General features: G+C 36.8%; 1 protein-coding gene across 14 annotated transcripts in view; it reads right to left on the reverse strand.

Annotated features, from left to right (window-relative positions):
- PPIP5K2 (diphosphoinositol pentakisphosphate kinase 2) overlaps positions 1-21,320 on the reverse strand; it is a 48,623-nt gene that overhangs the window by 25,286 nt on the left and 2,017 nt on the right. For all 14 annotated transcript variants that reach the window (XR_014846958.1, XM_085043028.1, XM_085043029.1 and 11 more), the window contains exons 2-13: positions 12,501-12,897; positions 10,771-10,966; positions 10,385-10,475; positions 9,336-9,421; positions 7,477-7,631; positions 7,012-7,113; positions 5,138-5,299; positions 3,925-4,046; positions 2,491-2,592; positions 1,850-1,936; positions 849-928; positions 660-765 (exon numbers count right to left, since the gene is read on the reverse strand). Coding sequence is in view for 13 of the 14 variants with exons in the window: in XM_085043028.1 (XP_084899154.1) it covers positions 660-765; positions 849-928; positions 1,850-1,936; positions 2,491-2,592; positions 3,925-4,046; positions 5,138-5,299; positions 7,012-7,113; positions 7,477-7,631; positions 9,336-9,421; positions 10,385-10,475; positions 10,771-10,966; positions 12,501-12,644 (1,433 nt within the window). In the remaining variant the exon portion in view is untranslated. The remainder of the gene's footprint in view (positions 1-659; positions 766-848; positions 929-1,849; positions 1,937-2,490; positions 2,593-3,924; positions 4,047-5,137; positions 5,300-7,011; positions 7,114-7,476; positions 7,632-9,335; positions 9,422-10,384; positions 10,476-10,770; positions 10,967-12,500; positions 12,898-21,320) is intronic.

The raw sequence follows: 21,320 nt of genomic DNA on the forward strand, positions 1-21,320 counted from the left end.
AATGTTTTTAAGCCTATTAAGTTCTCAAGCAAAATTCTGTATTCAAAACTGTTATCAGAGTTTCAATAATAATTGTATGTTCCCCAATATTTTTTTAATTAAGAACACCTATTACCATTGCACATTCTAAGATCCCAGATCTTTAACAAACCTTGAAGACTTATTTTTTTTCTCTTGTTCTGCTTGTTTGGGGTTTCAAAGGTTTTTTTTTAATTACTAATTATTTCAGGTTTAGTTTGCAAAGACTTTTTTATTTTCAATCCTTGAAGTTTCCTTTGAGTAGACAAGTACACATGGTGACTTGCTGGCTCCACCAGACTTCATTATGTCTCAGTGTAAGAAGTAAACCCAGCATACAAATGCTTTCATTTTAAAAACATGCAAGAAGACAAAATTTGATATCAACAAAAGTAATTTTCTCATGTTGAAAGTATACTGAGACCCTAGATACAGCAATAAGTTAAATTAAAAAGTCAAGGAGGAAAAAACAAAGTGATGGCCCATTTCAAACACAACATCTTTCTCTTCAAAAACTTTGTGTTTGAATTATTGTATTATTACATATTTGATAAGATTGCAATCCAAGCAGTAACTGGTGAAATAGGTCAAAACAGAAGATACAACTTCATTGCCATGAAGCCTGAAAGTTAGACACTCACATTTCTAGCACAGTCTTTAGCTGTTCAAGCTTTGCTTTACTTTCTTCAATTTCAGAATCATTGTTTTGCCCAAGTTCTACAAGGAGCTGCCTTGCTATATCAAGCACTTCCTAAAGAAAGGAAACAGGATTTACTTAAATAAATAGATTTCTACTTACAAAGTGTTATAGCAAAAAAATAAAGACAAACTTGCCTGCAACTGCTTTGGTTTTTTCAGTTTCAGTTTTCCAGATTTATATCCATCACATTTTTCAAAGAGATCAAAAAACCTTTAAGAGAAAGATTTGTGATTAACAAATTAAATTAATAAATTAAATTACTAATACCTGAACAGGTGGCTCTTAAAGTGATCTAAAATTGGTACCTTTACACTATTTGAAAGTCAGGTTAAAACCTGCACTAGAGAGGTCAAACCAAGTTTTATTCAAATCCAATCTCCCCAGAAAGTCTTCAATGCATTAGAGAAATAAGAGCACTGAAAATGCCCTCTTACTGACTTGATAAGTTTAAAAAAAAAATAGGGGATATTCTATATATTTGAATGATACAATATTTTAATATGCAGTTATGTCAGTTCTTAATCTTCAAGAATGATCCTGAACAGAAGTAGGGATCAAAAATACCAAGTGAGCAGTCCTACACTTCTTCAGCACATTCTGAATGCAAGAATCTAGTCCCAATGAAATGAAATCCCTCTACTGAAATGGCACCTAATTCCAGGTCACTTATGTGAGTAATTCTGTGAATGCTAACATAAAGATGGCATCTACCAGAAATTCAGAGTCGATAAACTTTGACAAAAATAAATAACAAAAGTCATACAACATGTCTTGCATACAAGAATAAAAAGCAAAAAACAGAAGTCACGGTCTAATGGAGAACCACAAATATTCTCTGCTGCATTATTGTTCATAAAGATATTTATAGATACAAACGCATTTTGAATGAGATTAAACAGGACTGTTGACAAGGCACAGCCTATGTTGAAAGAAATCTGCAAAAGTAAGTTGACAGTCCTGCTAGAAAAGCAGTACATACTTGTTAATTAACTGCAGTATCAGTTAGATTTAGAAGAAAACAAAACAAAAAGCAACTTGCAATTGCGCAATTGGTCAATTCATTGCTTGTTTAGCCTCAAAAATCCTAAACTCTAAAATAGGGAAAATAATTTTTACCAAGATTCTACTTACCTCTGATGTTTTACTTCCATTTTCATTTTTTGCTTTGGTGTTCGATCCCCATGACGTATTACAGCTATAACACATCTAAGCTCCATCCTGAAATTCCAAGAATTGTATTTCACAAGTCTGCACATGAGGGTCTTTTATTTAATGTTAAACCAACCACAATCAAGACAACTGACAAAATTGTAGTCATCTGACATAACTACAGAAGTGATGGAAGCATATGCAAGAGTACAAGGTTAACTGAAAATGATGTAAGGTATAAAATATAAATACTGAGTTTAAGCCTTAGGTAACTACAGAATAACTATTTTAAGTAGTTTTTAAAACAACGATTTTGAGGATCATTAAATGAGAGAGCATGTTTATTAGAAGCGCATATTAAGTCGGTGCTGGAACAATGATTAGCAGTGGAAGCTATGCATAAAAGATGCTACACTTGAAAATCTGCTGTTCTATACTCAGCTTGACTAAGGGTGAGAAACTCTGACTGCTGGCATAGCAATTGTGATTCCTTCCTTGTTTTCAGCACACAAAACATGTATTCATAGGCCAAAGTGGGTACACCTTGTAAAGAGGAAAAAAAGATTCACACAAAAGTTACATTGGGAGTTTGCACAATTCAGGTGTAGCTGCTATATTCTTACATTGTTCCAGAGGTGGTTGGCACAATAGGAATGTCTTCAGCTTCCAAAGGAATTGACCATGGTATTTGAAACTGCGGAGCAAGTTCTCTCATTATGATATTTCTAAAACAGAGGTTAAAAAGAAGAAAAAAAATCAAGTTAGTTTAAAGTCTCGCATATACAGCACATGCAAACTCCAAACCAAACACATTATATCCATACGTATTTATTAATGCAGTTCTGGAGTACCAGCAGCCATGAATGTCTAGATATATATTTTTCTTTTAATTGCATAATAAAGACCACTTAACGATTTAAAGCTATTACAACTGCTACAGAGACATTAGACTAGCAGCTCTGTATTTGTAACAAACTTCAGCTTTTCAGCTTCAGTTCCTGAAAGAATTCCTTGGATATTATTTAGTCTTGTTCATTTCTACATGCAGACAATTGGCTTCATTGCTTAACTAAAAGTGCCTGAGAATTGCCAAGCCATTCTCATCAAAGATTAACTGCTGTCTTTTACCAGTAGCTTCTCAAACATTTCTGCGATAAAGCTAGAAAAATAGGTACAATCTCTGGTCATAACTAAAAATTGACAACACAGTCTCCACCTGAAGAAGGCTGGTACATCTATGTTCTCTTTCACAAACATTTCATCAAAATACATTGAATTTCAGATTAATACCTACATAGGCAGCAGTAACATGGAGGAAAAAAATTGTCCATCTTAAAGTAGAATAAGCCAAAATATAATTGCTAAAAAACTTGAAAAATCCTTCACGTAATAAGATTCCAGACCATCAGATGATGCAAATAGTCATGCTGTATCTCATTAGTGCTGTAATCTTACTGCAAAGCCTGTCAAAATGGGCTCAGCCTACTTTGATGGTAACGCTTCCTTGGCATAGAATTCTGTACCCAATTCTACATGATCCCTTATTGTACCTTTTTTGCCTCTGGTGGCAGAGACAAGATGCTATGACAGAAGACACCTTTCTTCTATTTCAGTTTGGTTTTACAAGTACGAAATCCAAAAATATACAAGTATACACCAGCTTCAGATCAAGAGCAATGTACAGTAATTTGGACATAATTAACAGCAGCAATCAAAACCATCCAGTGGTGCTTCACTACTTGAAAAAAATCTCAACTACCTTTAACAACTTAACCTTGCTTTCAAAATACTTATTCAGTTGGCTTTAGGCACTTTTAAACACTCAGATGTTTGGGATGATTTCAGGAATAAGGAATTTAGTTAGAATTTATTTATCGACTTAAATTCTCTTTAATAATTTTTATTGTTTACTTCAATGACTTTCAATGTGACACTTAATTTTTAATAAATATTTAATTAATAATTAATATGAATAAGAAATCTGTAGTACATAAACGACAGTGCTATACAATGAAGTTAATAAGCAAATCTCATTAAATAAATCAGAAAACTCTTACCCCAGTATCTTAGCACAGTCATCATAGTATTTCATGGAGTTTTTCACAAAACTGAAGCCATTCACATCACAGACATAGGACTGTCCATTAGCACGTAGCAAATCAAAGCCACAGACTGTTTGCTGGTTTTAAGAATAAAAGTTCAAGAGACTTAGGATGTTTTAACAGAGTATTCATCCAAAAACATGGCAAAAACATGACACATTTTACCCTTAAGTACATTTTGTCAGTTCCACATTAAGTTCACCCACATCACGCAAACATCTTCCTATTTTTAACTTTTTATCCCCAACTTGATTTTATCCTTCCTGGGTATCCCTAGCAGTGTTAGTATTGAAGGTCAAGTTCACCTGAGCACAAACTTCAAGATTTATGGAAATGATGGGCCTACGAAGTCTGCTTTCTGCCAGTGGTTTCCCACTATGTATGGTTTTTAAGTATGGCAGGCAAGAAATTAGAAAAAAAAACCCTGAAAAACCATTTTTGTTGAAATTTTACAAGAGAGTTTTGACAGTGACATACTACTGACATCATTAGTAGGGGATACTAGAAACTATTTCAGCAGATTACTTTTTAAGATCTCAAAGCCCACTTTGCTGATAGAGGCTCACACCATACAGGCTCCAGAACGCCATCACAGTCACACACAGGTAAGCAGGTAGACTGAAAGCCTTTTATAAAACAGGTGAAAGGAGGGTAAGAGACTGAATGAAGTTCTGAACAAAGGAATCTTTATAACAACACAACAAATCTTAAAATTATACAAAAATGGAAACTATCAAACATTTCAAGTAAGTACCTAATTACATCACTACCAAATTAACAATTAATTTGTACCTGATGAAAGTACTAGGTAATACAAGTTACAAAAATTTTACTGAAACTGTGTTTTGCTAACATAGAAACCACTACCAAAATGTGTGAAAATATTGTACATAGAACAGACACACTGTGAGCTAGCAAAGTACAATAATAACATGCAAATTCAGGAAACTAATGCAACACAAGGAACTTATCCAGAATTTTTCAATATATTAAAGGAAGAATCCTTCTTGATTAAAAATGATGTGGATATGGAAGCTGAACTTTTCACCTTCCTTTCTACAGCAATTACCACTGCTGGCTCTATGCATTAAAACACTAGGGAAGTTTCATGTAACAAACAATTAATTAACACTAAATGTTTGATCAGATAGGAAAGCAATCAGCTTACCTTAAAGGCAAGGCATACTTTCCAAGCAATTAGCTTCTCTCTTGCATTCAGGATGACTGGGTATCTCACTTCTTTTCCTTCGCTATCTCGTTCTACTTTGCCATCCAGAGCTGGAGACTTCCGGGCCTCAGCATGAGCATAGTCTGGACCTACTGTGTACACCTGTATTGAAAAACAGCAGCTCTTGACTCGTGTAATTAAATTATGTTATATAAATTTGCAAAATGTATACATGTAACTCAAATGTGATAACAACATCAAAAGATATTAGCTGTTTTCAGCATTGAAAAGGTCACATTGAAGTATCTTCGTCAGTGGCGTTCTCTGCCTTCAGAGAACACACATCATTTATTAACAGCCTAGGATAAAACAAGAAAAACAGTAATTATAAAACTCAATGAATAAAAATTAATTTCTCAGTTATGATGGTACAGAGATGTAAATGTTTTCTTCTCCAAAACCTCTGCAGAACCTGGAAAACAGGTTAATTTGAGGATTATTTCAGTTTACTTACTATGGAAATCTTGCTGCAGGACTAAGTGATTCTCTTAATTAAAAAAATATTTTTACATTTTGTACAGGACTAAACAAAGCAAAGATCTGCCCAGCTTTAAGATGACAAGGCAAGAGCTTGAGAGAACAATTGTGTTATCTCTCTACTGCAGTTTTGATGCTCACTGGAAAGTTTGGGGCATATGCTAGAAGTGACTTGTCAGCAGCTCTCAAAAATAGTTTCTTTAACTAAAAAACAAGCTCCAAGCATTGATAAAAAAAGTATTCAACTAAAGCAGATGACTGCCAATACTGCCAATTTAGTGAATTCAGGTAAGATGATGAGTTTAGTGAAACTGCCTAATATAAAGCTAATAGTCTTGTTAAGAAAATCCATTATTTATTTGGGGTGTTAAAAGCCCACTGCTGCTTGATGACTACACTACAACTAGTCAAAAAAGTCACTACCCTTCAAGCCACATGCATCTCTTCATGTTGCAAGAAAATTTTTGGAAAGTTTGCAAAGCTCTTACACAAACACCTGTAAACACAAATTAACCTGCTGCACAGTGTTACATAGAATAACCTACAGAAGACAAAACCAGGGCATTTGTCTGAGAACATGAACACAGTATTCCCGGTGTACTACCAAGTGATACCAAGAAGTGGACTGCAATTATTAAAAGGGCTTTTTGGATTAGACCTCACACTCTCTATACTGGCACTTTTTTGTCTAAATATGGTGATCTCTTATGCATATAGTAAAACATTGGTTTCACATGTTTTGAAATGTGCTTAAAATAGCCAGAATGAACACAAAGGGTAAGAAAGTAATCTTCATGCATGGCTGGCTTAGCAACCTCTTTGCTATTGCTCTGTTTTAGCGCTCTCTTATGGTACCTAATCTTTACCTCAATTAAGAAATTAAATGAATGAAAGACTGACAATTATTACAGACATGGGCAATGAAGGTTATTTTCTTTGACTCCATAAAATTTTAGCAAATTACTTTTATTTATTAATTAACATACTAAGACCTATTTAAATTAGATTTCTTTGTAACCTTTAACCTTCAGATCTAGGCAGCATCTGTTAGCACGGGAAAGTAGATGGTGCTCTGGCACTAATACAATACAAAAAAAGAAAAACAGTATGTTGGGTAACAAGCCTCCAGCACTTGATTCTAACAATGCAAGCACAGCTGCTCTACATTACAAGTACTATGTTTAGCTAGAATCAGAATTACATTCTTTACTTATGAACTGTATTAAAATTTAATTAAAGTTGATCCTTGACAAAGATATTCTATTCTTTTTAAAACTCAAAAGCTCTTTGAGCACTTGATTAGTCTAAACACAAATAAGAATGCACAGCTGTCATACCTTCACGTCAGTTCCATCTGTAGGCATAAACTCCTCATAAATATAGGAGCCTGTTTTTCTCACACTGCTTTCAGGAGAATAAACACTGCTTCTGCTGCCAATCTGAAAGACATATCTTTCTATTAAAAAACTCATAGGCTACTTGCTTGAGAAACTTTAAAACTACCTGAATTAGTACACTTTTACTGAGAAAACACTTCCTGTACCAAATGAAGTAAACTTTTGACCACTGCTTAAAGAGTTTTTAAGATTCTAAAAGTGCATTGATAGTGTATACTAAGAATCTGCAGTAGCCGACAGCTTTCTACTGCAAGAAACATAGATCTTCATTCAATCTGCATGTTCTCCTCAAATTAATTTTTATGATCAGCCACTTTTCCTAGGCAAGCAGGATTTGACAGAACTATTCTGCAATCCTGTTAAGACACCTACAGCTTTTCAGTAGCTTTAATACCATAATCTCACCTTCCGAAAGAGCCTCTGGCTTCCACCCCCAGCAGATGTTGGATAATAAATGTAAACATTGTGATCCTCAGCACTAACTGGCTTTTCTACAAAGGGCTTCTGGAAAATTTCTCCATTCACTTCCACGTGATCTTCTCCTTCAATCAAGTTGCATTCTGAAGAAACAGTGGAAGGAATAGAGCTGTAATGGTATACTAATGGAATGCAACTATTAAGAGATCTGCATTAATTTTTCATGTTGAAATAGTAGTATTAATAATATTATTAATAAGATGTATTACATGTTTGTTTCTCCGATTTATTACTGACTGCACAAAGAACTGATGATCACATGCAGTGTATGTTTGCTGTACCATGTCTATTTTATGTTATTTTAATACTGTGTTCCAGAATTTCTGTTGATTCCCTTGGTGTCAGACAGGAAATTGTCTCCTGCAGGTGTACAAGCTGCATAAGGTGGTATATTTTGGAAATGTTTTGAAGAGAGGGTAGTGCTGTTTGTCTTTTTTTTTCAGTGCCTTTCTCTGAAATATCAGGGAGCTGGCAGTGGACATGGTGTGGTGCCAGATGCCACAGCACGTTCTGCAGGGTTAGAACTGTCTCACACTGTGTGATGCATGCACCCTGCACAGAACATTAGGTCCTCTGGTTCCAGCAATCAGGAATCTGGTATTCAATACTGGTTAACTGCAAGCAGCAGCTTTTATTTCACTTTTGAAGCATAAATGTGTCATTTTTTCCCTAGACCACACGGACACTTTAATGCAAAGTTCTCTTGACCAGTCATTGCAATCTCGTACTGCTGCCTGAAGTCTTCATTTTAGTAGAAAAAGCTCAGTTTGTTCCCAGGCACACAAAAAGTTAATTCCAATTTATATTCAGAGTGCATCATTTGCAGATACATCTAGATTAGATTTCCAATACATGGCTCCTTATATTCAGAAGGGGAAGTATACAATAGCCTAACTTGTTTCTGTCAGTATTACTTTCCTAAGGAAAATTATTAATAAATGTGGTTAATATAACATCCTGAATGCTGCTCTTGGTGACATAGCAGAATCTCAGTTTGAGTAAGGAGGCCTTTTTGTGCGAACTGACAGCTGGCCTGCCTCAGCTCACAAACACCAACCGTGCCACAAACAACTCATACCCGTGAGAATCTTAGTGCGGACAACTCGTACCCACGAAAATCTTAGCACGGACAGAAGCAAGAGGCAAAACAATGAGCAAAACAACAAGAAGGAATCTAGACCTGTAAGAGGGAGGCTGTTTTCTGCCACAGATGTGTGCTAGGAATAACTGGCCAATAGTGTTCTAAAACAACAGGCTGGGAGCCAACAGCCACATGGTGCAAATGTTAGAAAATAGTACAAAAGTGACTTCGTAGCAATAAACTTCCCTTCTACCTTCCTTTCTGCTTGGCCTAGAACTGTGTCTTTGCATGTGGTGCCCGTCTCAACAGCGACACCTTTATATTCTAGTTGTTCTATGATGTCTGTAAGATGTATGGTGTCAGAATCACACTTCTCAGTTGTATCCTTATACTGTCTTGGGTGGGATGAAGTTCATTTTCTTCACAGCAGCTGGTATGGTGCTATGTTTTGAACTTGTGACAAAAATGTCTCCATGTTTTTGTTAATGTTGAACAAAACAGTCTCAACCCCTTTTCTTTTTCACACACTGCTCCCCACAGCCAGTAGGGGTCAATCAACAAATTTACTTTGAATGCTGGTGAAGAAATCAAACTGCATAAGTTAATTGTCTAGCCAGTGAAATTTAGTTTTCCACTATATACATATTGTTCGCCAGTGGAAACAAAGAGATGCTAATGGTTGATAGTTTATCTCTGTTCTTTTTACCTTGGGGATTGTTTGGATCACGGTTCAGAACTGCATAGCGAGGAAGTAAAATGCCTTCAGCTTTAAGAATACCATAGACTTCTCTTCTAGAAGAACAAATATTGCACAGTGAGCCAGCAAATCCTGCTAATATTTGCATTTTACAGTCCATGAGTAAAGGAGGAGAAAAAAAACCACAATTTTTTTTTCAAATCACACAGGGTAAGGTTACATATAAAACACTCTACTTACTACTATAACACTTTAAAGCTCACTGACACAGCTGCACCTTTGCAGTGATCTCTTCAACATCAATAAAAATGCACTTTGCAATGCCAGCCCTTTCCTCTCTGGCAGAGCAACAGACATTTGTACAGAACAACTGTCTTCTTAAAGGGGATTTTCAACCATTTATGTTAAATTTCATACAGAGCAGTAACTGAAGGCATCCAAAATAGTAAGCCTGCTCAATATTCAGCCTGTTCAGAAGGCTCCAGTGTTTATATGTTTTGCTCACTGTTGTTTTATTAATGTTTGCTATGCATGACCTCAGGTCTGAAAAAATTCACTTTCAATAACCACATGACCTTTGAGTATGAACAACTTCTGTTAAGTATCATCTTTACAGAAAAAAATACTGTAAATCACATGAATTCTACAATTATAGGAGTTAGTACAGCTGCTACATATACCTATCTTATAGGTATTTTAAGAGTTTAAACTTTTTTATTTGCTAAGCTTTAGAAAAATGCATCACGAAATTTCTAACTTGGTAAATCTTCAGACATGTCAATATAAAAGCAGCAAAAGAAAAAAAACACACCTGAAGACACATCCCAGAAAACCATGCATACATTAATAAAGTGTAACATTCACTGTAATTTTATTTAAACTACTGTACCATCATGGAATCACAGGATGGCTGGAATTTGAAGAGATGTTAAAAGTCATCTAGTTCCAAACCCTCTGCCATGGGCAGGGACAACACACTGGAACTGCTGCTATGCAATAACAAGTTTTCATAGTCTCTGACAAAAATGGCTTGTTTTAAAGTTGTTAATGTTATTTACCTGTCTTGTATGTGATACTGCATATTCAAGTCATTGATTATGAATGGATTCCTGAGTTTTGCATAGGCTACTGCTTTGTCCAGTGGAAACCCTAAAATGTTTATTAAGACAAACAAATTAAAATTACATGACACATTACCAGTAAACAGTTTGGAACCTTTGTATTAGATCACTATTTCCGCTGACTTCAAAAGTATTTACCAGTAGAACAGCTCTTTTTAAACCACTTGCATTTTAAAAGTCAGTTTTATTATATTAAAGAAGACAAATTAATCACTTCCTAGGAAAATCCAATAAAACTGCAAGACCAAAAACCTAAAAGGACCTTGAAAGAATTTAAATAATTTTGATATCACAAGTACTTACGGTATTATTAGAACATTTACCTTTAGAGTGAAAAGAAATGAGACAGTCACATAAAGGCCAGTTTTCTACAGGCTCATTCAAAATAACATCCTCTTCAAATATCACCACAGTTATATATTTGAACATGGAGAGGCGTTCAAGAATTTCTTTCATTGGTTTGGACTTTGATTTCTTAGCCATTGAACAAATCCCAACTGCAATTTGTCTTTCTGGTGGCTGGAAAGGAAGCAGGGGGGAAGGGAAAAGTAATTATTATGTTTTCTCAAGACACAACAGGGTTTTAGCAGCACAACAGTACAGCAGGTATTTTCTCTTAAAATACACATGCCAGCTTTAATTTAGTTTTAAATCAGGTAAATTGCTAGTAGATGACAAAATGAAGCATAACAGCACATCACACTGCATACTCACAAAAAATGCCTCCTGAGTGAAACAGTTTAATAACTTTACATTACTTTTTTTGAGTATCATTACCAAAAACAAACAGACAGCACCAAAATCTAAGTCAGGAGTGTAGGAAGAATCTGAACAAAATCATACTTATGGCTTACCCTGAAATTAACTAGTAATTGATTTTTCAATTACGTGATTTTTTTATGTCTAATTAATAGTCACAAGACTTCTCATCACCTAGTATCACACGTGAATTATGAAAAAGAAAACTAGAAAACCAGAAACTACTATTCTAGACTTCTGAACTATTCAGTTCATAAACAGTTTTGCTTTTTTTGTATACTATATATATACTTTCATGTTAAGCCTTCAATAACTTCTTTGTGTCAGTGGTATTTCCAAAGGGAACAGTCAACCTACTCTACTCTTTAAAGGAGACAAACAAAAAACCTACAGAGCAATCCTTTAATTCAACTTCTTGCTTCTTGAAAACATAGCCAAATACCTTCCCTTGCTAAAAGAGACTCACTGAATTGAGCTACCTGGGCTGCTAATTTTGCACTGCTACTCACATTTCCAAGTTACTTTTAATCACGCAAAGTGCTTTAGCAACACTGTCTTGCATTTAAATTTTTTAGACATATTTACAATTAGTGAAAATTTAATATATTCCATAACACAAAATGTTGCAAAAAGAACAACAAACAGTTAAAAAAACTAGATGATAACTCATGCATAATAAAATTAAGAGTTTGTCTTAAACAAACTAAAAATCAGTAAGCACAGTGCTGAAATACAATTCAGAACGCTCTATAAAGGTAATAAACTAAGGTGTAATTTAATATTAACTTAGTATGCACTTTCAATATAACCAGACAAGGAAGGAAAAAAAAAATCAAAAGTTAACTGTGAAGCAGTTGACAACACACAAAAGAAAAATTCCCAGTTTTTTGCTTCCAGCTCTCCAAATGAAAAAACAGAGGCCTATGCCATCATCAAGCTCATTCCTAGAATCCAAACCAAGTCTGCAAAGCAGGCATATCAACCTCAGTTGCCCTGAAACTCCCTAAAATCAAGCACATCTACTTCAAAGTTCAAGGTATACTTAATTTTCAGGTGTCCTTTTCCAAAGATTATTGACTGATCATTATCTGAATATGAACAATTTCTCAATTTAGAACACCATTTCAGTACTAGAATTGTGTGAGCTAATCCCATTTTTGAAAAATAATAAAATATTGAAAAACATTTTGAAAAACATTTTTTGAAAACAATTTTTTGAAAAACAAATTGGAAAATAAGGAAAAATAATGCTAGAGGACAAAGAATAGTAAACAAGAGTCCCTACAGGACTTACAGAGTCATACTCTTCCTCCTCTTCTTCCCCATGGTCATAGAAGTGTTCATAATCTGTAGATCTGGCTGAATCCAGTAATCCTTCTCCATCTTCTCCACCCACGAAGAATCTGGGGGGATCATTCTCTGTTGCATTAACAGACATGGTTACAAGAGCTATAGAAATCTACGTAAAAATTGGAGGCACTCTGGCAGCTGAGATCCTGGGCATGTTTCCCACTGACTCGGGAACACCAAAGTCCCCTGCTCTTTGATGTTGCTTGTGCAGTGTTGCCACTGTGATTGCGTTGTTTACCAGGCACTGTTCAACTGGTATCATCTGCTCATTACTGGTAAGAGTTGTTGCTCCAAGAAACCCACGACACTGCTGCTTCCCTGAGATGGTATGACTTTTTAATCTGCAAGAAATAGACAAACAAAAGAAAAGACACACTTGATAAGGGGAGATAGAAATAAACCCTTCTCATCTAAAAAAAGGGTTTGGAAATCTACATACCTCTGAGCAAAGCATCAGAAATAAAACAGTGCGCACCACACACAGTCGACACTTTTAGAGGTATGTTTAGAGCAGGGGGAACAGTTTCAAAAATTTTATCAAAGTACTGATGCAGAAATTTTAGAAACAGACAGCATAACTCACAGCAGTAAAAGCTGGCAAATGCATTTGTTCCTAATTTAAAAAGGCTAAAGTGGAGAGTATATATTTTACATGAAAAATAAAACAACAAAAATATTCGCCAATATTTTCAATATTTAACTATCCATGTTATCAGCAGTTTTTTTCCACAGAAGTTTTGTGATCAAATGGCAATGGCAAACTAACAGAAGTACTAATGAAAAACATAAAACTACCATTAGAACCGTGAAAAAAAACCTGAGAGTTAAAACCTGACTGAATCTTTTCTATGAAAGCAGAATGTATGTGACAGCTTGCAACAAAGCATTGCTTTATTTTTCACACTGAACAACTAAAAATTATGGAGATGTACACTAGCTCTGCCTTCTGACAAAAGTACTCCTAACCACTAAAGTATCAGTGAACACATACTGTAGCCTTTTAACCTGTCACATGAAAATAAAAAATTTGCAAAATAGCTTGTACACAGAAACAGACTCACAGATCAGGCATCTGTTGTTTTAACTAGGTAACTGACGCTGTGAGGTGTACCTGGTTTTATAAGATTAATTATAATGCATCACTACCACTTAGAAAGTTAACAAGCAGCTACTTGTTTAGAAGCTCATCTGATCCAACGGGTCAGGTTAAGTTGTTTATTTGTCAGGTCATTACGCAAATACCGTTCAACAATGATGTCTCAGCAGAACTGAATTTGTTTTTAAATATCAGTCAAAATTACTTTGGCTGTCCTATGAACTAAGTGAAGCAATAGTAAATTCCCATTGGTGGTCAACCATTCAGCTGCCTTTGATGGGGGATTGTAAACAAAGCAAAAGTTGCCCAGAAAGAATCTGTCCTAATTCAGAGGCCAGGTGTGGGTCAACAATACAGATGTTTCAGACCCAAAAGCTGAAACTGAGGTCTGAGCATAAGAATCCTGGGCTGACAGAAGAGGATTAAAAAGATTTACTTCTTAAACCTATCTGCTGTGTATCTGTTCTCCTTCAATTCTGCTAACAAAAAATTACTTTCCCTTAGACGGTGAAACTGTAGCTGTTTGCCCTTCAAGCAAAAGCCTTACTCATCTGGCTACCACAAGAGTTAGAAATTGGGTGTTGACATAAATCAATCCTTTTTATAACATGGTAAAGAAAGAGAGCTTTCCAAATCCTATTTCTAGCAAGCTTCAGAAAGGCAGAGAATATTTCTGATATGTACTGGCAGCTAACCCAGAATTTTGTAAAGGTATTAAAACCAAAGAAGACCCTCCAAAAAACCTCTGATAAAGCCTAAAAATGAAGTTCCTCTTGTATCACCTTCCCTCCCACTACCCAAAATCTGTACATTGAAACCAGTCTAAATAGCTTTTTAAAACCTATGATTTTCTCATAAAGAAGGAAGAACAATGACTTGAAACAAATAAATGGAAGGTCTTAAAATACAATTTTTATGCCTTCTTTCCTCAACCTATTCCTGTAGTACCCTTTGTGAGAGCAGAAGTTATGAAGTTTGTGTACAATTGATGACTGGTTATTTCATGGGGATCTCTGGCACTAACCAAGTCTCTCTAGCCCAAAAGGATTGCTTTTCAAAGTAAAACCCACACAAATAGACTGAAGGGAAAGAGCAATGTATTTGTCTACAAATGACACAAAGATATAATCTGACATACTTAATTCCCCAACAGACCTATCTGAAAACTCCACGTTCTGCTACTTTCTGCATTCAACAATCTGGAGACTGTTGGTGTTATGAGTGGCAAGTACACTTGCAGTGGAGCTTCACTTGTGGAAAACAGACTTTGAGCAGCCACATAGTTTGCTTGGAATTACCAGATTATTTTCTTCAAGATTAATGCTGTTCACTCCATTGCAGGCAAATGAATAACTAGATTGCCACTCCATGCTTCTGCCACTAGGCTCCAGAGCTTTCATACGGTTAGTAAATGTAACACCAAAGGCAATGGATCAAGAAAGGATACTGAGTTTTTTCAGGCTTATGAACTACTGCATGAACTCACTGATTTACATTTAAACTGGCATTCTGACTGCTAATGGTTGTCAGCTTATCTCCCTGGCAGCAGATGCTGTAAGCTACTGTCATTCCCATAAATTTGTGTCAGGATATATTTAATAAATTATCTATTTTTTAGAATCAGTGCTTTCAGAGATGGGAATTAAAATTCTTTCCCTCCAAATATTACAATAAAAATTGAGATATGATTCTTTCTTGTGGTGTGTGAAATAAAAATAAACAAAAAAATGGGACAAGCAAAGAGAAATATCAAGTGACTGCCAACTACAGTGAACAACTTACACAAGTCTCCCAAAAACCTTCTACAGTTATCCAACACCAAAAATGCAGTAAGACCACACTTCAGTAAACATATGGTTCTCTAGCTGTACTTCAAAGAGAAATAATAAATGGCAGAGCACAAAGATGGAGCTGTCTTCCTGCTCCAGAAGTACTATCAGTGCTGACGGGAGAAAATTCTTGTACACGATGCCCTATGCAGAATTCCATCTTACTTGCCCCTTGAGCATGGAAGAGTTTTCCCAGCACCATTTTTCTGTACTAAGAAGAGAGCAGCAGCAGAAATGTAAGGGGCAGAGAAACTTATGTTAGATCTTCTTGCACTTGGCGCATGAGCATAAGCCTCATTAGACAGTGCGAGAAGCAAGTTAATGGAATTTGGCTTTAGCATGGTGTTACATGGTTTGATATTCAATATTACAATGTTGGTTTTGAAAAATGTTAGAAGATAGTACATGTTATAGAATGGTTAATGTTGTTGCAATAGCCCAGTTGTAAAGTTGGCTTTGACCAAAAATTGTGGTTCTGTTGTAATGTGGGTTTTATGAGTTTGCATTGGACGAACTGCTGCTGGCCAAAACTCTCAAGGCGCAACCATGCAAGATGTAGGATTTAATCCAATGAGGACCCCAATACCACAGTGACGAAACTGCGCCAGCACCAAAAGGAGTGGTTCAGGGCAGGACTATGTAAAACCAAAAATAAATATGCATAAAGCTGATGCCACCCCAAGGGTATAAAAGGTGGGGCCACCATATTTTCGGCGTGCCTCTAGCATTTGGTTATGCACTCAGCGCGGTCCCTTTTGCTTTGTGAAATTTTTTTTTGTTCTCAATTAAATTTTTATACCTCATTCCCACTTGGGGTCTGGCTCCTTTATAACAACAGTGAATATTAGAAAATTATGTACTCATCTCAACCATGAACCACTGCACTGTAAGCAAGACAAACCCCAAAGTTTTGCGTAGGAATATACACTGACCTATTTCCAAAGAGACAGAACATCCACACAACCATCTCCTACCACGCAGTGACCTTTCCAGGTAAAATTAACTAGACTATGTTCTGTTTAAACCTCACATGTTACGCAAGGCTTCTCTTTCACACAACTAAATGTGTGGCCTGTCTACAACATGACATGTCTTGGCCAAAAGTGCAAACATCCCCCCCTGCCCTGCCAAAAGGATAAAACAACATTCCAAAAATATAAAATCAGAGATTTTGGTAGCCTGCACCCTGCACACCAGGTTCGATTTATACTTCCTGGTGCACTACTTCTAATAGAACATTTCCCACTTTTCTCCACATTTTCACAAGGATATTCTAAAGGAATTCCAAAGTATATTCTGAAAAAATAAGCCAAAACCTAGTCCTCACTGTGTTAAAAGATTTACAGTTTTTCTGTCCCCATTCTACGTGTTTCAGCAGCTCAGGAATCCAGCCCCAGTGTTTCCTATATTTAGTTGGACCATAAAGATTAGTATTCCAGTAACTGTTAGCAACAAATCAGCTCAACACAGCAGTAGTGGTCTGAGCAATCATAAAAAAGGAGTTCAAAGTTTTAACATTTTGAATGCTAATAAGAACATATACAACTCCTGTACAAACAGAAGGATTTCACCACATTTTCTTCTGTCTCTGCAGCCATCAGGAAAATATACACTTTCTATACTGCACTAATGGAAACTAATGGAACAAAACTATAGGAAAACTGCTTCTTATGTGTTATCTCAAGAAAAAAGACAACACATCATCATTAAATAGTTATCACACATTTCTAAATTAACAACCACCCAGGAAAACAACTTCTCAAAATGCTATTACATCAAAACAGTGACTTTACATTGTGGAATTTATCAAACAAATAACAAAGAATTGTAAGTCGTGCTCATCTGTCACATGATTCTGTATATATATATACACATAATAGTAACAAAACAGACCACTCCACGGCACTCTACCCCCAGTGCTCCTTTTAAAGTTTCAGTTTTTACTGCTGCTGGCATATTCCAACTGCATCCCTCATCAGCTTTCATCAATTTAAATTATGTCCTTAAAACTCAAATAATGTTTACAGCAATTTTTCAGGTAGTCTCAAGTGAGTTGATGAAAGGTTTTCAACACCTTCCTGCTAGAACCACTATAGCTAATATTTTCATTAAGAGTAGCAAAAATGTTTGCCTGACTCCTGCTGAGGTATTTCACCTGTTTTAAAATTCAAATTCTTCAATGTGATTTATGGTGTAAAACACTGCCAAAGACAGCCAGTTTGTTGGGCTGCTGCTGATGCAGAAGTATGAGGAGGGAACTAGGTAGGAGCAGAGGACAGACAGGAAGAATACAGGACCAGTGGAGGCCAGGAGCTGACAGTACCGAGCACTGCAATCCCAAGACCTCTCCATGCATATGTGACACCTTTCTACAGCTGATTCCAAAAAAGTCATCAATACTTCATAATTAAATGTGAGACATTAGAACTACTAACAAGCCCATATTCAAGAATAGCATTTCTTCAGGTCTGACAAATGACCAGGAAGAGAGAAGAGACAGGACAGACAATAGGCAGAAAGGAGAAGGGATGTCAAACACAGAAGCTGCTGAAGACATCAGTAAACCATATGTGACTTGTTTATTGCTGTACCTTACACAGCAAGAGATATATATTCTCTACAATTTAGAACTGGACAGAATTTAAACACAACATTTATACTGTGTCATGTAATCAATAACAACAAAAAAAACCATTTACATACAGATGTTGTTCTGTTCTACCACACATCCTGTGAGATGCTGAGCAGTAGCTGTCAGCTCATTACCAATATGGACTAAACCTAAAAAAAATGTGTTGAGCAGCTCTATCCCAGTATCTCGCAGCCACGAAGAATGTTATAGTTACTGCCTGGTAACACTTTTACACATTAACAAAACCCCAAACCCAAACTACCTAAACAAACAAACCAACCAAATCCCAACAAAAAAAACCCCACAAAGAAACAAATCAAACAATAATTACAGAAAATACAAAGGAATATAAGGGTTTCAAACAAGTACTGGAATTTATAAGGTCCAAGTATACTACATGAAAACAAGAAAAGCCTTCGATTCTCTTCATCATATACGAACTTCAACAGCCTTAAGAAGCTCATCATCACATTCAGTAACTCAGCTGTGCTCAGTAACATTAAGCAAGAAACTCCACTGATGTGCAACAGAACAGACAAGAAATAGGCTAAAGAAGGGTAACAAGAAAGATTATTATAAAGACTACCTCACACAGCTTTACAAGAACTTAATCACCTGCTACGCTCTTGCATCAAACAAACACCAGGCTCTAGATTTCACAATATGCTAACAACTTCCCTAATCATGACAATAATCTCCCAGAACAGAAGATGAAAAGTAGCCTTTATTTGTTGCTTTTAGCCAGACACCTGATTCTGCCTACAAGTCAAGAACAGCTCTCAGACTGCCACATGAAAAGCCATAACCTATGCAAATGACAACTGTGAACATGTTAAGTTCTTTCTGTCTGTGGGAATACTGCAAGCATTTTTTACAATGTTCCAGAGATATTACTATGTAGTAGTTTATGTATTACTCCACTAGAAAAATTACAGAAGCTCCCATTCCAAAACAGAGTACCCACCTTTCAGTTTGACTGTACTGAAACATGCTAAAACCATCTTTAGAATGGAGTCTTCCTTGCCAGCTAAGTGCCTGCATTGGGGGTACCTGGTAAGGCTTTGGCAGTGAGTGGGCTGCATGGGTGGCTTCTGTGAGAGACAGCAGAAGCTGCCCCCCATGTCAGACAGAGCCAGTTCCAGTCAGCTCCAAGAGGGACCTGCTGCTGCCCAAAGCTGAGATCCTCAGCCACGCTGGTGGTGCCTCTGCTGTAAGGTATTTAGGAAACGGTAAAGAACACTGCACAGCAGCTGAGAGGGCTAAGAATAACTGAAACAACTCTGCAGATCCCGAAGTCATTGAGAAAGGACATGTAGTAAGTGCTTCAGACACCAGAGATTCCTCTATAGGCCACTGTAAAGCAGGCTGTGCCCCTGTAGGCCCATAGAGGTCCACAGTGGAGCAGAGATTCACCTGCAGCCCAGGGGGAACTCCACACTGGAGCAGGTGGATGTACCCCTAAGGAAGATGTAGCCCACAGAGAGTCTGTGCTGGAACACCTGGCAAGAGCTGGGGCCCATGGAGAGGACACATGGACAAGAATGCTGTTCCAGGCTGGAGCCCTGCTTTACACAGGGGATCATATTCAGTGCTCAAGTGTTTTTTTTATAGACAAATAAATTCATATATTAGGAAAGTTAGGTAAAAAATGTGTCACTGTATAACAAAGAATCACAGAACGGTTTGGGTTGCAAGTGACCTCAAAGATCATCTGGTTCCAACTCCTCTGCCATGGGCAGGGAACTTTCCACTAGACCAGGTTGCTCCAAGCATGATCCAACCTGGCCTTGAAGATGTCCAGGGAGGGGTCATTCACTTCTCTGGACAACCTGTGCCAGTGCCTCACCACCCTCTCAGTAAAGGATTTCTGCCTAATATCTAATCCAAATCTATCCTTCTTAATTTTAAAGTCATTCCTCTGGTCTTATCACTACAGGCTTTGTAAATAGTCCCTCTCCACTTTCTTGTAGTCAGTGTCCCTTTAGTTACTGGAAGGTGCTCATGGAAGACCACTAAATTTGTCAAATTTGCCTTAGTGAAGTCACACTGGCTGTCATACATCACCACCCTATCTTCCAAGTGGCCCAGGAGGATTCGCTCCAGGAGTTTGCTTAGTAAGCACCCTGGTGATCAATGAATGTGTTCTCTAGGAAAAAAATACTGCACTGTTACTCACACTCCATCTTCCAGTAACATATAAACACAGATGCTTTTACCTGCGCACTTTTCAGCTTGGTGGTTAGGCCATGCTTCTGATAAACAGAAAACAGGGAGTTGAAACCTCTGAGACAGGAGAGAACAGAGACAGCTGTTGTCCTGTTCCATTCAACTGTTCTCACCACTAGGCTACCAGAATCCAACTTCACTTTCCCCATCCACTACTCTGTAGGCTTTTGTTGGGGTTTTTTTTGGTTTTTTAAGGTGGCCTCTAGATTGCTTTTCACAGGCGACGGTTTGCTGATCAGCATTCCAAGCAAAAGACAGCTCCTCGGTCTGCCAAATCTTACCAGTCAGACACTTCCAAGCACCCACTCTCAAGCATGACGAATCCAGAAATACCATCTTACTGGCATTTCCTACTGGAAACAACTCTGTGCAATGCTATTTATAGGGCACCTGACATTCCTCAAAATTCTGTACAGCTAGGCTAGCTGACAAGCTGCAGTTGCCTGAATCTTCTTCTGGAGACCCGTATTATTTTCCAAGAGTAATGGATGTTTGCACCAAAGTACTGTTTGTACCAAAAGTAATATTCAGTCTGACCCTCTGTATTTACATATCTCAGAGGACAGAAAACTGAGCAGAGTTGTGTCATGCCACATGAGCCAGCAGTCTGTTAAGAGGCCAGCTTTGCAACAAGGAAATACATGCCTTCTAGGTTGTTAATGAGTAAGATTTTCAGTCTTAAAGCATAACTGTTACAGTTTTGAAACAGTAATTACTTGGTTTATTTCCCTCTGTCTGCTTTCTCTCCCAGTAATTATATAGTTAGGTGAAGTATTTCCAGTAATTTAGAATTACGAAACCTAAAGTGAAATAACTTTTCAATGGGTCTTTTCCTGACCAAGTTCTTAGCTTGCAGAACTTATTTCCCATTAACAGTTCATCAGCAGGAGAGTGACTTCAGCACATGCAAAACTCCTTGAGTTTTATCTCCAAGCACTGCAGGACCACACGGCATACTTCAGCTCTCTGGCTAAAACTGCA

Source organism: Lichenostomus cassidix, chromosome Z, assembly GCF_008360975.1.
Source record: "Lichenostomus cassidix isolate B80296 chromosome Z, HeHo_3.0, whole genome shotgun sequence".
NCBI classification, from domain to species: Eukaryota; Metazoa; Chordata; class Aves; order Passeriformes; family Meliphagidae; genus Lichenostomus; species Lichenostomus cassidix.